General features: G+C 36.4%; 1 protein-coding gene across 3 annotated transcripts in view; it reads left to right on the forward strand.

The window, feature by feature from the left end:
- The window catches only part of LOC120632976 (aldehyde dehydrogenase, dimeric NADP-preferring), a 48477-nt gene that overhangs the window by 23228 nt on the left and 12364 nt on the right, over positions 1-12885 (forward strand). For 2 of the 3 annotated variants that reach the window (XM_039902981.1, XM_039902983.1), the window contains exons 2-6: positions 2372-2415; positions 3371-3610; positions 8667-8888; positions 9470-9633; positions 12450-12680. In XM_039902981.1, the coding sequence (XP_039758915.1) occupies positions 2372-2415; positions 3371-3610; positions 8667-8888; positions 9470-9633; positions 12450-12680 (901 nt within the window). Of the gene's footprint in view, positions 1-363; positions 688-2371; positions 2416-3370; positions 3611-8666; positions 8889-9469; positions 9634-12449; positions 12681-12885 lie in introns of those variants that run through there. The other variant, XM_039902984.1, reaches the window with a different exon arrangement.

Here is a 12885-nt window from a genome sequence, read left to right on the forward strand (position 1 = left end):
ATCTTTAAAATAAGAGTGAATAGGCAGCTTCTATGCAAGTGAATCCCATCTTAGGCCACATCTGTGATCTGCACTTTCCATCGCGTATGATTGTGCCAACGTGCTAGTCTATTACCAAACATTAAAAAAAGTAGATGGTGATTGAAAAACCATAGCCTATGAAGAGCGCAACAGACCATGCACACTAATACAGCTGACAGCAATACTTCTTGGCAGCAAAACTAAGCATAGCATGAACTTTTACTACTACTACTATAAGTTATAAGTAAAGTATACCTAAAACTTCTTGTGTATTTTAAACGTCATTCACACGTCATTCGTAAGTCACTTGTCATTTGTCAGTTGTCGAACTTCGCATCACAGACCAGTAAATAACTCGCATTCGCTCTTCATTCTTCAGAGTTCGGTATTCTTCGATTGTTACTTGTTTGATGTTTACTTTAGTTCGTTTACAGTCGTTTTATAAATTTGTACATTAAAAGTCGTTCTTCACTTCAGTAATTATTGATTCGGTATCGAGTGCTGTTAAAAGTCGCCGTTTCATAATCCATTGTGAGCTGTGCAGGAAAAGGTGTCGTTTTACCTCATCGTGTGAAATAACAAAGTAGTAAAGTTAGCAAAGTGTTTCTTTAATTTTTCATAGCTAGAAATAATTAAAGACTTTATTAAACGGCACAATGACTACAGGTAAGTTAAAATAAACCAATAATGCACTTAGTCAACTACTGTCGATGTACTTTTTTTAATAAATGGTCAAAGGTCAAAAAATGTTGACAACAATACAAGTCAAAAGAAGTCCTAAAATGTATTTATATATACATAAGATTATTAGTTGCTTTTCTACATTTTGATTCAATTAAGCCCAGTTGTGCGACAAATCGCCTGGAATAGACTAGAATCATCGAATTAAGAACAATCAGAAACACACGACTAATATCGAAGCATCAGCAACTACAGTTGACACAAATTATTTTACCTCTAACGTTTTAAACATATACCATAAAATGGGGAAAATGGAAAAGTCCCACTCCCACGGATTCATGAGCAGGGGACAATTATATCTCCGGGGAAAGAATAGAAATGTATGGTGAAAATAATGAAAAGCTAATTTTGGGTTATAAAGAAATAGTTGTGATTATATTGTTAGTTCTAGGAAAGCACAGACAACACAAATATGAGTAATAAACCAATTGAAAAGACACTAATTCCTATTTATGAAAAATTTACATATATTTTACTTTAATTTTATTCCTTTCTATATATATTTACAATAACATTTAACACTTAAAGGATGGGTGACTCTACGGGAAAGGATGTCATAGAGGGGATAAATGAATTTGGGACAGTAAAATAGTATGTGAGATATAGTGCCCTCAGCCAAGCCACACTCACAGATAAGAGTGGTCCAAGACGTCCTAACATTATGCTGTGTACTTGTATAACTACCCTCTTTTACAAAAATTTTTGTATTTATGCTACTAATTAAAAATATATATATATAATTTTCTTGTGTGCGTGTGTATGTCACTGAACTGCTCCTAAACGGCTAGACTGATTTGAATGAATTTTTTGGTATGCGTTTGGGTGCTTGGATCCGCTAGTATTCTATAGATTTATATGTACCTTGTACAGTGTACGCTCACACTTTTTATTTATTTAAGTATACACTTTTTTTCTGCATAAAGGAAAAGAAATGGACAGGAATAGAACAGAATTATGTAATAGTTTCAAGTTTAATGGTTTGCCCCAAACAATATTTATACCATATTTAAGTATATTGCATACAGTTATAAGAGCACACATGAAAAATTTAAATGAAGCTAAAATTGAAGTCAATTAAGTCATATTTGTTGACCTTTTGTCTCGATAATAAATGCAGTACCTGTATTTTTATATTTTATTATATTGATGATTATATCATTAAAATCGCTTAATCATTGCTAGGTTATGGATTTCCAACTCATTAAAAATTATAAACATTTTATCAGTTTATAAATACTCAATATTATGCTTGTTACTATGAGAATCTTATAAAAATATTTTGCACCAACTCTAATTTTTAGGGTTCATTAGTCAACAAGGTTTTGTGTTCTATATTTAACAGTTTAGGTGGAATATCAATGTTGAATCGAACTAAACAAGATTTTGTTGTATAAAATACTATTACAGAAAAATATATCTTGAACGAAAGGTTAAATGTTTGTATTGTTGTATGTTACTAGTGTTATGTAATTTTGGGAAATTTTGTAAAAACTAATTAATATTACTTAAGATAAGAATGAAGTATATATCTATATAGTTAATCATAATATCTTGTGATTAGATAACTACACATAAAAATAGATATTTATATGTTTCTTGTTTGTTGCAGGAACCTTATCGAGTTCAAAACCCAAACCAATCAATATACCAGAGGTAACTATAAGACTTTCAAACTCATTAATAACATTTCAACCTTAATTTTCTAGAATTTAATGGACTCTCTTTGGAGCTATAAATATACTTTCCATTAACATGTTTCGCAGGACATTGTTTGGCAAAGAATTGTAACGATTAGGCTTTTCTGTTTAAGTATTCTCAATACCAGTCTAGAGTTATGAACAATCGCCTATAGTAGTAGTAGAGTCAAAGGCAAAGTCAAAAATATCTTTATTCAAGTAGGTGGCACTTTTGATGCGTACATTACATGAGTATTACAGGGTGGTGAGATGATGGCAATAACCATATTCGTTAACTTAAAACTAAAGCTACGAGGGTTCCAAACGCGTCCTGGTCTAAGAAGAAGCCCACAACAAACTTAGCCAGGTCTTTTTTTGTTATCACCATCTCACATTGTCATTTAAAATTATTAGAAGAGCAACCTGGTTAGAGCTTTGCAGTAGTAGTACAGCTTTTTGTGGCAGATCTTATCCAGGAAAGTACTACTACCGTGCTTAGTTCTGCCGCCAAGCACGATTGCTGTATTCCGGTCTGAAGAGCGTAACTGCCAGGCTCATTAGGCTTAAAACCTACGCTTTAGGTAGATGGACTAAAGGCGGTACTGTTGCTCTGTTTATAGTCGATGGTTTTCCACTTACCATCAGGTGGACCATCTGCTTGGTCCTCATATCAACCAAAAGACGTCCAATGCTGGACATAGGTCTTTTGTAGGGAGTTTCAAATTCCACGGTTCTGTGCCGCTTAGATCAAGCGGCTAACTGCGACGCGCTTAATGTCGTCTGTCAACCTCGTTGGAGGTCAACCAACGCTGCGCTTACCAGTTTGGGGCTGCCATTCCAGCACCTTGGGATCCCAACGTGCATCCTTTCTACGAACTACTATAAAGAAAATAAACTCGATCAGCAGATTTCTGTAGCCTAGTACTTTGCAGGTTGTGCAAAAAGCGCGGGACACGTATAACAGCGGTACCACAAAGCCCTTAGAATGGAGGAAGAGACAGCTGAAGAGTTTGATGCGAATGTACGAGGAGAACCGGGGGGCTATGATAGACGCCCTCGTGAAGGACCTGAGGCGCAGCAAGACTGAAGCGGTGCTGTTAGAAGTCGACTACCTCGTCAATGATTTGACCAATTTGCTGAACAATTTCGAAGAATGGGCCAAGCCTGAAAAGGTATGTTTAATAACGGACAGTTTTTTAACCGACTTCAAAAAGGAGGAGGTTCTCCATTCGTCGGCATGTTGTTTTTTTATGTAGGTATGTTACCCGATTACTCGAAGACGCCTGAACAGATTTGAAAAATTCCCATTTAAATTTTATAGAAATCGGCCGAGCTGTTATTAAAAAATCAACAATGATGTAACCCAAAGTAGCAAATCTTAGCCTATATTTTTTTGCTATTTAGTTCCTGGGCGTATGTTAAAGTCTGTTATTAATTTAAAAATATTTTTTGGAATAGGCGTGTTAAAACACCAACAGTATCACTAATTTGCGATTAAGAGAAACGGTTATAATATCACTAGCTAGGCCCCGCGGTGCCCCGCTGCGAATGAGTTTCGTTTGGTTGCTTTGTCACGACGTGAATGTAGGACGATATTTAATGTAAATAAATACGTATGTTCCTATAGACACAGAAAATGTATGAATACGTTTAAAAAAAAGGCGGCCAAGGTACAGACACACAGACAAAAATTAAAATACAATTTGACTGAGGGCCTTCTAAATTTTTTTTCAAAAAACAGCGACTTCAAAAAATCTCACTTGCCTCCGGAAAACCAGAACCTGAGTACGCCCATGGTCTATGTCATGCTCAACTCATTCCTTTCAACTAAATCTATGACGAAAATTCAGTCGATTGGTACCTAAGTTAGGACGTGAATAAAGGACAAACAAACATACTTTCGCATTTATAAACCGATAACTAAAACCTATAATTTTCTCTAAAAAAACAACGATCCAAAGTAAGTAATTAGTTCTGATTACATCATTGCTATAACAGGTTCGAATGTTTGATCAAATCGGTTAGTTCGCCTTTTTTCAAACCAGTTTGTCGGCGCATTCTGGGATACTATTGCATATGTTTATATTGCGTTGTATAATGGGCTACATTCAGTTGCCCCAGTTTAAAGGTATTAAAAGTTTTATCACGTTTTTTTTCGCGTTATCCTTTAAAAAACTTACTTTGGCATCGAAATTTATTATTCTTTGACGGCCGAGTGGCGTAGTGGGCAGCGACCCTGCTTTCTGAGTCCAAGGCCGTGGGTTCGATTCCCTCAACTGGAAAATGCTTGTGTGAGTAACATGAATGTTTTTCAGTGTCTGGGTGTTTATCTGTATATTATAAGTATTTATGTGTATTATATTCATAAAAAAATATTCATCAGCTACCTCAGTACCCATAACACAAGCTACGCTTACTTTGGGGCTAGATGGCGATGTGTGTATTGTCGTATTATATTTATATATTTATTTATTCTATGTATTACTTTGGCATTAAAATGAATTATTATATTCAATCTATGTATTATTATATGTTTAATGAGAATTTCGTGACTCTACTTCTAACTACGTTACTCATTGAGAGTACCGGAACGCAACCAAAGCAGAGCCGGCCTAACGCGAGGTTGAGGGAAAAGAATCCGAATACCCGAGATATATTCATTATTATACCTAGGTACCTAATTTTACTCGGTTTACTGTCGCCGGGCCGAGTATTGATTAGAAGCAGGCGTTACTTTGCGGAATTCCATGATATATTATGAAAATTAAGCTTAATTTGCTATACTCCGCGAAAAGCAGGAGCAAGGAGGTGTCGAGTATAAGGATCGGAGAAATTATAAATTACACCATACAGATACTCCTGCTTTTCGCGGAGTATAGCAATTTAAGATTAATTTTCATAATGTGCCCTAGCCAAGTTTACCGAGTTACTCGGTTCAGGTTTTCACAAGTTTGAAGAGCAAAATCGGGTCACACTTTTCAATTTATTATATAAGGTAGGAATTGAGAAAGGGCAGATAATCGGTATATCCTTAAAAGTTTCTACGGGTATTTTATGCATAAAACCGCATCAGTCACCACTATCCGTTCTGAACTTTCTCTTGAAAATCGTTTTTTTGTTTTTTTTAACACACACATTGCCATCAGCTAGCCCCAAAGTGAGCGTAGCTTGTGTTATCGGTAATAAGATGAATGATGAATATTTTTATAAAAATTAAAAAAATACATACTTACTTATTATTTAAAGATAAACACCCAGGCACTAGAAAACATTCATTTACATTTTCCAGCTGTCGGAATCGAGCCCACAGCCTTGAACTCAGAAAGCAGGGTCGCTGCCCACTGCGCCAATCGGCCGTCACGTTGACTTCAAGAGCATTTAATCTCTTCCACGTTTAGTCTATGGCATTCTACATACATTGTATTACTTAGTGGGTGTTTGTCGGTCTGTCTGTGTCTGTCAATGTTCTGTCGAAATTTTCTACTAGTCGTACCGTGTATAATATAATGACACTGTATGGAACGCGTCACACCGACTGCGCTCCGTGCATTCAGTGTGTAGTGCCCTTATAGCGTTGATAACCGAATTATACACAAGGTCATAGGGTCACAATGTTATTGTTATCAGTCTAGAGTCTAGACTATACTTAATTTATTTAAATAAGAAACACTCAGACTAAGAAATTTTAACACAAACATATAACATTTAAAAATATTAACTACACATGTACATTATTCTACTAGTCAAGCCCTTCATTTCATATCCATATTTTGGGAGTTGTAGGTAAAATGTAATCTGCTATTTTGTGGCGGCTTGGATCGACTTTATCAAATATAGCTTAGATCACCTAAAGCAACTTTCAAAGATAAAAAAACAAAATCGAAATCGGTTCATCAGTTCGGGAAATATGATGCCACATATTTCCGAACGGAAACGATACACGTCAAACTTATAACACCACGCCGTTTTTGCGTCGGGTGTTTGCTAAAATACGCAAAAAGAGACGTTAACTATCTTCTCATTCGTCACAACTTTGTTCAAAAAATTAATAAGTATGTAAAAAACATAAAATATCGCATAAAACTGCAAATTGTACATAAAATACCTAACTATCACATTGACTGGTATAACGACGTCCTGGCAACATGTACAAAGTCCATGTTTCGTAAATACATGACCTGCCAACAATGCATCGATCGATCATTAAACTTCTATACCTACTTACTTAATATTATAAGAAGGGAAGATTGTTTTGTTTGTTTGGACTTATTATAACAATTTCTTAGCAATAAAATATTAGGTTATCATGAAGTAACATATTAAGCAAAGAAAATTGCAATAATACGTGGCAAAGTGGTAAAATGTTGTCTATAAAATTCATTCTAGTACGCTGAGAAAACTATTGATGATAGGTACATAGGTACATACTAAATATACACTGGAATACTAGAAGAAAAGAAGAAGTCTTTATTGCACATAGAAAGCCAGGTTAACAAAATAAACGACAGAAAAAAACATATGCGCAAAGGCGGCCTTATCGCTTGAAGCTATCTCCTTTGGTTTAGGAAACATATTCCATAAAAACTACTCCTAGAAGATCCTAGTCATTATTTACCTTTAAAAAATCTGCGAATTAATATATCTAACTGTCATAGTTAAGCCACGATATGAGGTTTATAAAATGGTCAATATAACATTGCTTTCGACATTTTAGGTCACGCGGGTGATACCGCGGGAAACAACTAGTTATATATCATAAATGGCTGACTGTTTTTTATGTTTGAACACGCTAATGCTGGAACAAATTACTGCTTAAACACTGCTGTTATATATTTTTTTTAACTAAGCAATTATAAATCACTTGCAATGACGTTGAAGGAAAACATGGGTAACCTACAAGTCTGACAATGCTCCGTAACGTTATTAAATGCGTGCGATGTCTACCAATCTCGGTGGCGTGCACAGGGCTTTTGAGCAGGATAGGCAGAGAGAGATAAAGCAGAAAGACGGCATAAAATGGCAAAATTGCCCTCCTATACGAGTAATATACAAGTTTTAGGGCAGAAAGTGCTTTTGTGCATGTATGAAGCGCACGCCGCTGACCAATCTGCATTTGGCCAGCCTTGTAAAGTGAAACTGTGTCTTTGTGCCTTGTGGGGAGAGCTTTGGCCTCCCCTTCGGAGGGTCCGAGTTTGATCCTCGGCACGCACTTCTAATTTTTCGGAGTTAATAACCAAAGCAATTAAAATACTACTTGCTTTAACGTTGAAGTAAAACATTGCGAGGAAACCTGCATACCTTGAGAATTATCTCTGATGTTTATCTAAATAAGAAATAAATATACTACGACATTACACACATCGCCATCTAGCCCCAAAGTAAGCGTAGCTGGTGTTATAGGTACTAAGATGCCTGACGAATATTTAATAATATACATAAATACTTGATAATATACTACCTACTAATAACACCCAGACACTGAAAAACATTCATGTTCATCACAAACATTTTTCAGAAAGCAGGGTCGCTGCTCACAGCGCCAATCGGCTGTCTTATCGCAAAATACATATTTCATCATCATCATCATATCAACCCATAATTTAATGAGCAGGGGTTATAACCGTAGTCCACCACGATTGACCTGTGCGGATTGGTGGACCCCAGTGCGTATATTCATCAGCTATCTTAGTACCCTTTACATAAGCTATGCTTTGTTTGGGGCTAGATGGCGATGTGTGTATTGTCGTTGTATATTTATTTATTGCAAAATACACGTAAATAAGGTGTTACATATTAAGAGTACTTTGTATCGCCAGTAATTTAGCATTTTAAATAATAAAAGGTTACAAAAGCAAACTGAATTGATTCTCAAAAAAAAAAAAAGTGTGATCAATGAATTGCCACTTAATTAATAACGATTAAAGTTAATTATGAAATTGTAAAATGTTTGTGTTTTCAACATGAATTATTTTCAGTGTCAGGATGTTTATATTATAAGTATATATGTATATTATTCATTAAAATATTGCCCAGTCCTTTTAGTAAGTACCCTTAACAAAAGCTACGCTTACTTTGGCGATCTTCTTCTTCTTCTGGGCAGTTTCCGCACGTAAGCGCTTCGCTTGTTGTACGTGTACTTTGGCGATGTGTGTATTGTAAAAAAAAAAAACATTAAAACTATTATTTATTTAACTATTATATACTAATGTATCTTTGGTATCTCCACAGCCACCAAAAGGTTTCGTCAACATGCTCGACGATGTGGTAATCTTTAACGACCCCTACGGAGTGGTCCTCATCATCGGAGCGTGGAACTACCCCCTTCAGTTGCTACTGTTGCCGTTTGCTGGTGCCATCGCGGCGGGCAACGTCGTGATCCTGAAGCCTAGCGAGCTTGCGGTGGCCAGTGCTAAGTTCATAGCTGAAACCTTGCCCAAATACTTGGATAATGTAAGTTTTTCACTACTAGTACAGCTTTGATGAGTGTTTCAATATAAGTAGAGCCTCGTCCGTTCAGTCCGCCTAATTGAAAGAAAGAAAGAAAAAAATATTTTTTACATTCCGCCACACATTACAATATTCACAACACCCCATATGTTATATGTGGCACAACCTAGGAAAAAAAAAAAAAGGTGCCAGCGCTGATTTTCAGTTGGCACCTTGTACCTGGTAACACCACGGAAATACGTAGCCATCCACACTTTATTATTCCAGAGAATGTTAAAGTCAATTTCTTCAAGTTGACGGCTGATTGGCGCAATTTGCAGCAACCCTGCTTTCTGAGCCCAGGGCCGTGGGTTCGATTCCCACAACTGAAAAATGTTTGTGTGATGAGCATGAATGTTTGTCAGTGTCTGGGTGTTTATATGTATATTCTAAGTATTTATGTATATTATTCATAAAAATAATCATCAGTCGTCTTAGTACCCTTAACAAAAGCTACGCTTACTTTGGGGCTAGATGGCGGTGTGTTTATTGTCGTAGTATATTTATTCATTTAATTTTTAAATGATTTTTCTTTACACTTGCAGGATGCATTTATAGTAGTAGAAGGTGGTCCAGAAGAAACGACAGAACTTCTTAAGCAAAAGTTCGATTACATCTTCTATACGGGAGGCACTAACGTCGGCAGGATTGTCTATTCGGCAGCGACCAAGAACCTGACTCCTGTCACTTTGGAGTTAGGTGGGAAGAGGTTAGTTTCTTTTATGTCTTAATTTTATACCATTATTTGTAATAAAAATAATAAATATATACTACATTAAGCACGTAAGCGTAGCTTGTGTTATGGCTACTAAGATAAGTGATGAATTATTTTCATCACACAAAACTTTTTCTTGTTGCGGGAGTCGAACCCACAGCCTTTGACTCAGAAAGCAGGGTCACTGCTCACAGCGCCAGTCGACATTCAAATCAAAACAATATCACCAAACTACTAGTTGTTGCACGCGTTCTTCGTCCGCTTTTCTTGTTTCAAAATCGGCGTTTTTTTTTTTGTAAACGAATTAAGTTTCAATAAAATAAAAAAATCAGTAAAAGTGCTTTCCCTTTAAAAGTTCTAAAAAATAGTCAGCGACAGCATATGTCTATCCCTTAAGGATGACTTATACGAGGACGGAGTCGCGGCGCACCGCTAGTTTATCATATATTTGTATCTTTTTAGGCTTTATCAAGAATACTATCACTTCAATACTAATCCTATTAAAGTATTTTTGTAATAGGATTAAATTGGTTAATTAGATTTTTGGTAACCCAGTTCTGTAGTGAAGCCCAATGGAATCACGTTTGAAAACTATATAATATGTTAATACTGTTTTGACTAAATAAATAAATACTATGACAATACACACATCGCCGTCTAGCCCCAAAGTAAGCGATGAATATTTTTATGAATAGAATACACATAAATACTTATAATATACAGATAAACACCTAGACACTGAAAACATTCATATTCATCACACAAGCATTTTCCAGTTGTGGGAATCGAACCCACGGCCTTGGACTCAGAAAGCACTTAACTTACGATAACAAAAAAAAACACCCGGCTAAGTTTGTTCTGGGTTTCTTCTTAGACCAGGACGCGTTTGGAACGCTCGTAGCTTTAGTTTTAAGTTTACGAATGCGGTTATCGCCATCATCTCACTACCGTGTAATTCTTATGTACGCATATAGGTGAAAAGTGTCACTGTGGCACTTTTAATTACTTTAGCCTACTTGAATAAAGATATTTTTGACTTTAACTTTGACTTTGTACTAGTTGAACAATACAAAAAATACCTATATATTTAATTATATAACACAATGACCATAATATTATTTATCGAATGTTCATGATCAGATAGTTTCTATACAACCGTATAATTATATATTTTGCCCTTGAAATAGACAATAGAAGCATATTTTATAAAGGAATGAGTTTTTGTACCAATTCTTTTGCCCCATTGACGCAGTGGTGCGCGGTGTGGTCTTATAAGTGGATGGTCCTAAGTTCGTTCCCAGGGATCTATTTGTGAATTTATAATTTATGAATTTTCTCTGGTCCGTGGGATTGAAGTGGCAAGTCCCGGGTTTGTTCCCGGACAGGGAGAATTTGGAAATTATAATTTCTTAATTTTCCTTGTTCTGCAGGTATAGCATAGGCAGGAAACGAAAATATATCCCCCGATTATATCCCATGATTATGAAAAGGGATATAATTAACGTACCCACCTTCTAAAGCACGGGAATATTCAATAGGAGAAGTTTACCCCCCGTTTATTAGTACACATATAATATTATTTCAACTTATGCGCCAGTGGTGTGAGAGTTGATAAAACTGTGAGAGAAGATACATTATTATCCTTTTCCCGAGGCTATAATAGTCTCCTGCCCATGCTAGCCGTGCTGGTCTGGTGAAAAGCTTCGGCTAGCAGTTGCGTGCACTTCATACATGCATAAAAGCTCTGCCTACCCTAAAATTTTTGTATAACTCATAAATGCAAAGGATTTTTCCATTTTATGGCATCGTCCTTCTTTATGCATACCCTGGTAAAAACAAACCCTGTGCACGCCACTGTCGGCGGAATTTAGCGATGCTGAGAAACTAATGAAGGGTTTAATACAACTTCCATACCCCTAACAAGTTAGACCGTTTTTTTGCATCTTCTTATATTCGATTGCAGTCGGCACCAGGTGAGATTGCAGTCAAGCGGGCTAACTTGTAGTGGAATAATATAATAAGTATTACTCTACGTTACTTCAACCGGTTTATTTATAATTTTAAAATAACCTTGTAAAGTATAAAAGTATAATTACATATATGCATTTAAAAATATTCCATGCTTGAACGGTCTTGATACATTGAATTAAAATATTAACTTATGTAGCCTATTATAAGTTACTTTTCGTTCTTTGTGCGCCACTCGATACAAATATTTTTTTTTATACCTACAAGTTAGCCCTTGACTGCAATCTCACCTGCTGGTAAGTTATGATGCAATCAGGTATAGCAGTTATACTAAACTTTCTACGCGACATGGTACCGGAACGTAAAATCGCTTAGCTTCACGTCTTTGTCGGTGGTGTGGTAACTAGCCACAGACGAAGCCTCCCACCAGACAATCTTTTTAATGCGAAATACTCACGGTGCGTTCCGACATCGTAAAAGCAACATCCAAGATACTTCCTTTATGAAGTCGACCCATTAACGGCACTCCTACAGGGCTAGGCTCTCCTACCACTATGAGAAGGGGTTAAGGCCGTAGTCCACCATGGCCCAGTCCGGTTGATGAACTTTACATACCTTTGAGAACATTATTTAGAACTCTCAGGCATGCAGGTTTCCTTACGATGTTTTCCTTGGCGAGTGCTGTGATTCGAACTCGATAGTGAAGCTAATACGCTATCACACTTCTGTTGATGTTGACTTCACAACGTACTATTTCTAAATGAAGTAAACCAAATGAGATTAATTATTAATTTTTCTTCTTAAGAATAAGATTGAAAGTACATTGTATTTTTCCCCCCCAGTCCAGTGTACATAGACAACACGGCCGACATGGAAGTAACAGCTAAGCGTGTTCTTTGGGGCAAATTTATCAACGCGGGCCAAACTTGCATTGCCCCAGATTACGTGCTATGTACTAAAGAAGTCCAGGACAAATTCGTGGAATATTCGAAGAAGATATTGAAGGAATGGTACGGAGAGGATCCTCAGAAATCACCGGACCTATGCAGAATCATCAACAGCCGACACTTTGGGTGAGATTTTGCTTATGTATCCAGGCTGTCGAAATAACAATACATTAATCGCATCGACAGTTGGAGAGCCGTAACTTAGTGGTCAAACCGCTCAGGCTCGATTGCCAGAGAATCGCAGGTTCAAATCCTGTCGGTTCCGAACATTTGTATATGCGTTTTAAAGAAGAATGCCGGATGTTGTATGGAATTTGGTTTCACATAGTAC

The sequence above is a fragment of the Pararge aegeria genome, chromosome 21 (assembly GCF_905163445.1).
Source record: "Pararge aegeria chromosome 21, ilParAegt1.1, whole genome shotgun sequence".
In the NCBI taxonomy this organism is placed as follows: Eukaryota; Metazoa; Arthropoda; class Insecta; order Lepidoptera; family Nymphalidae; genus Pararge; species Pararge aegeria.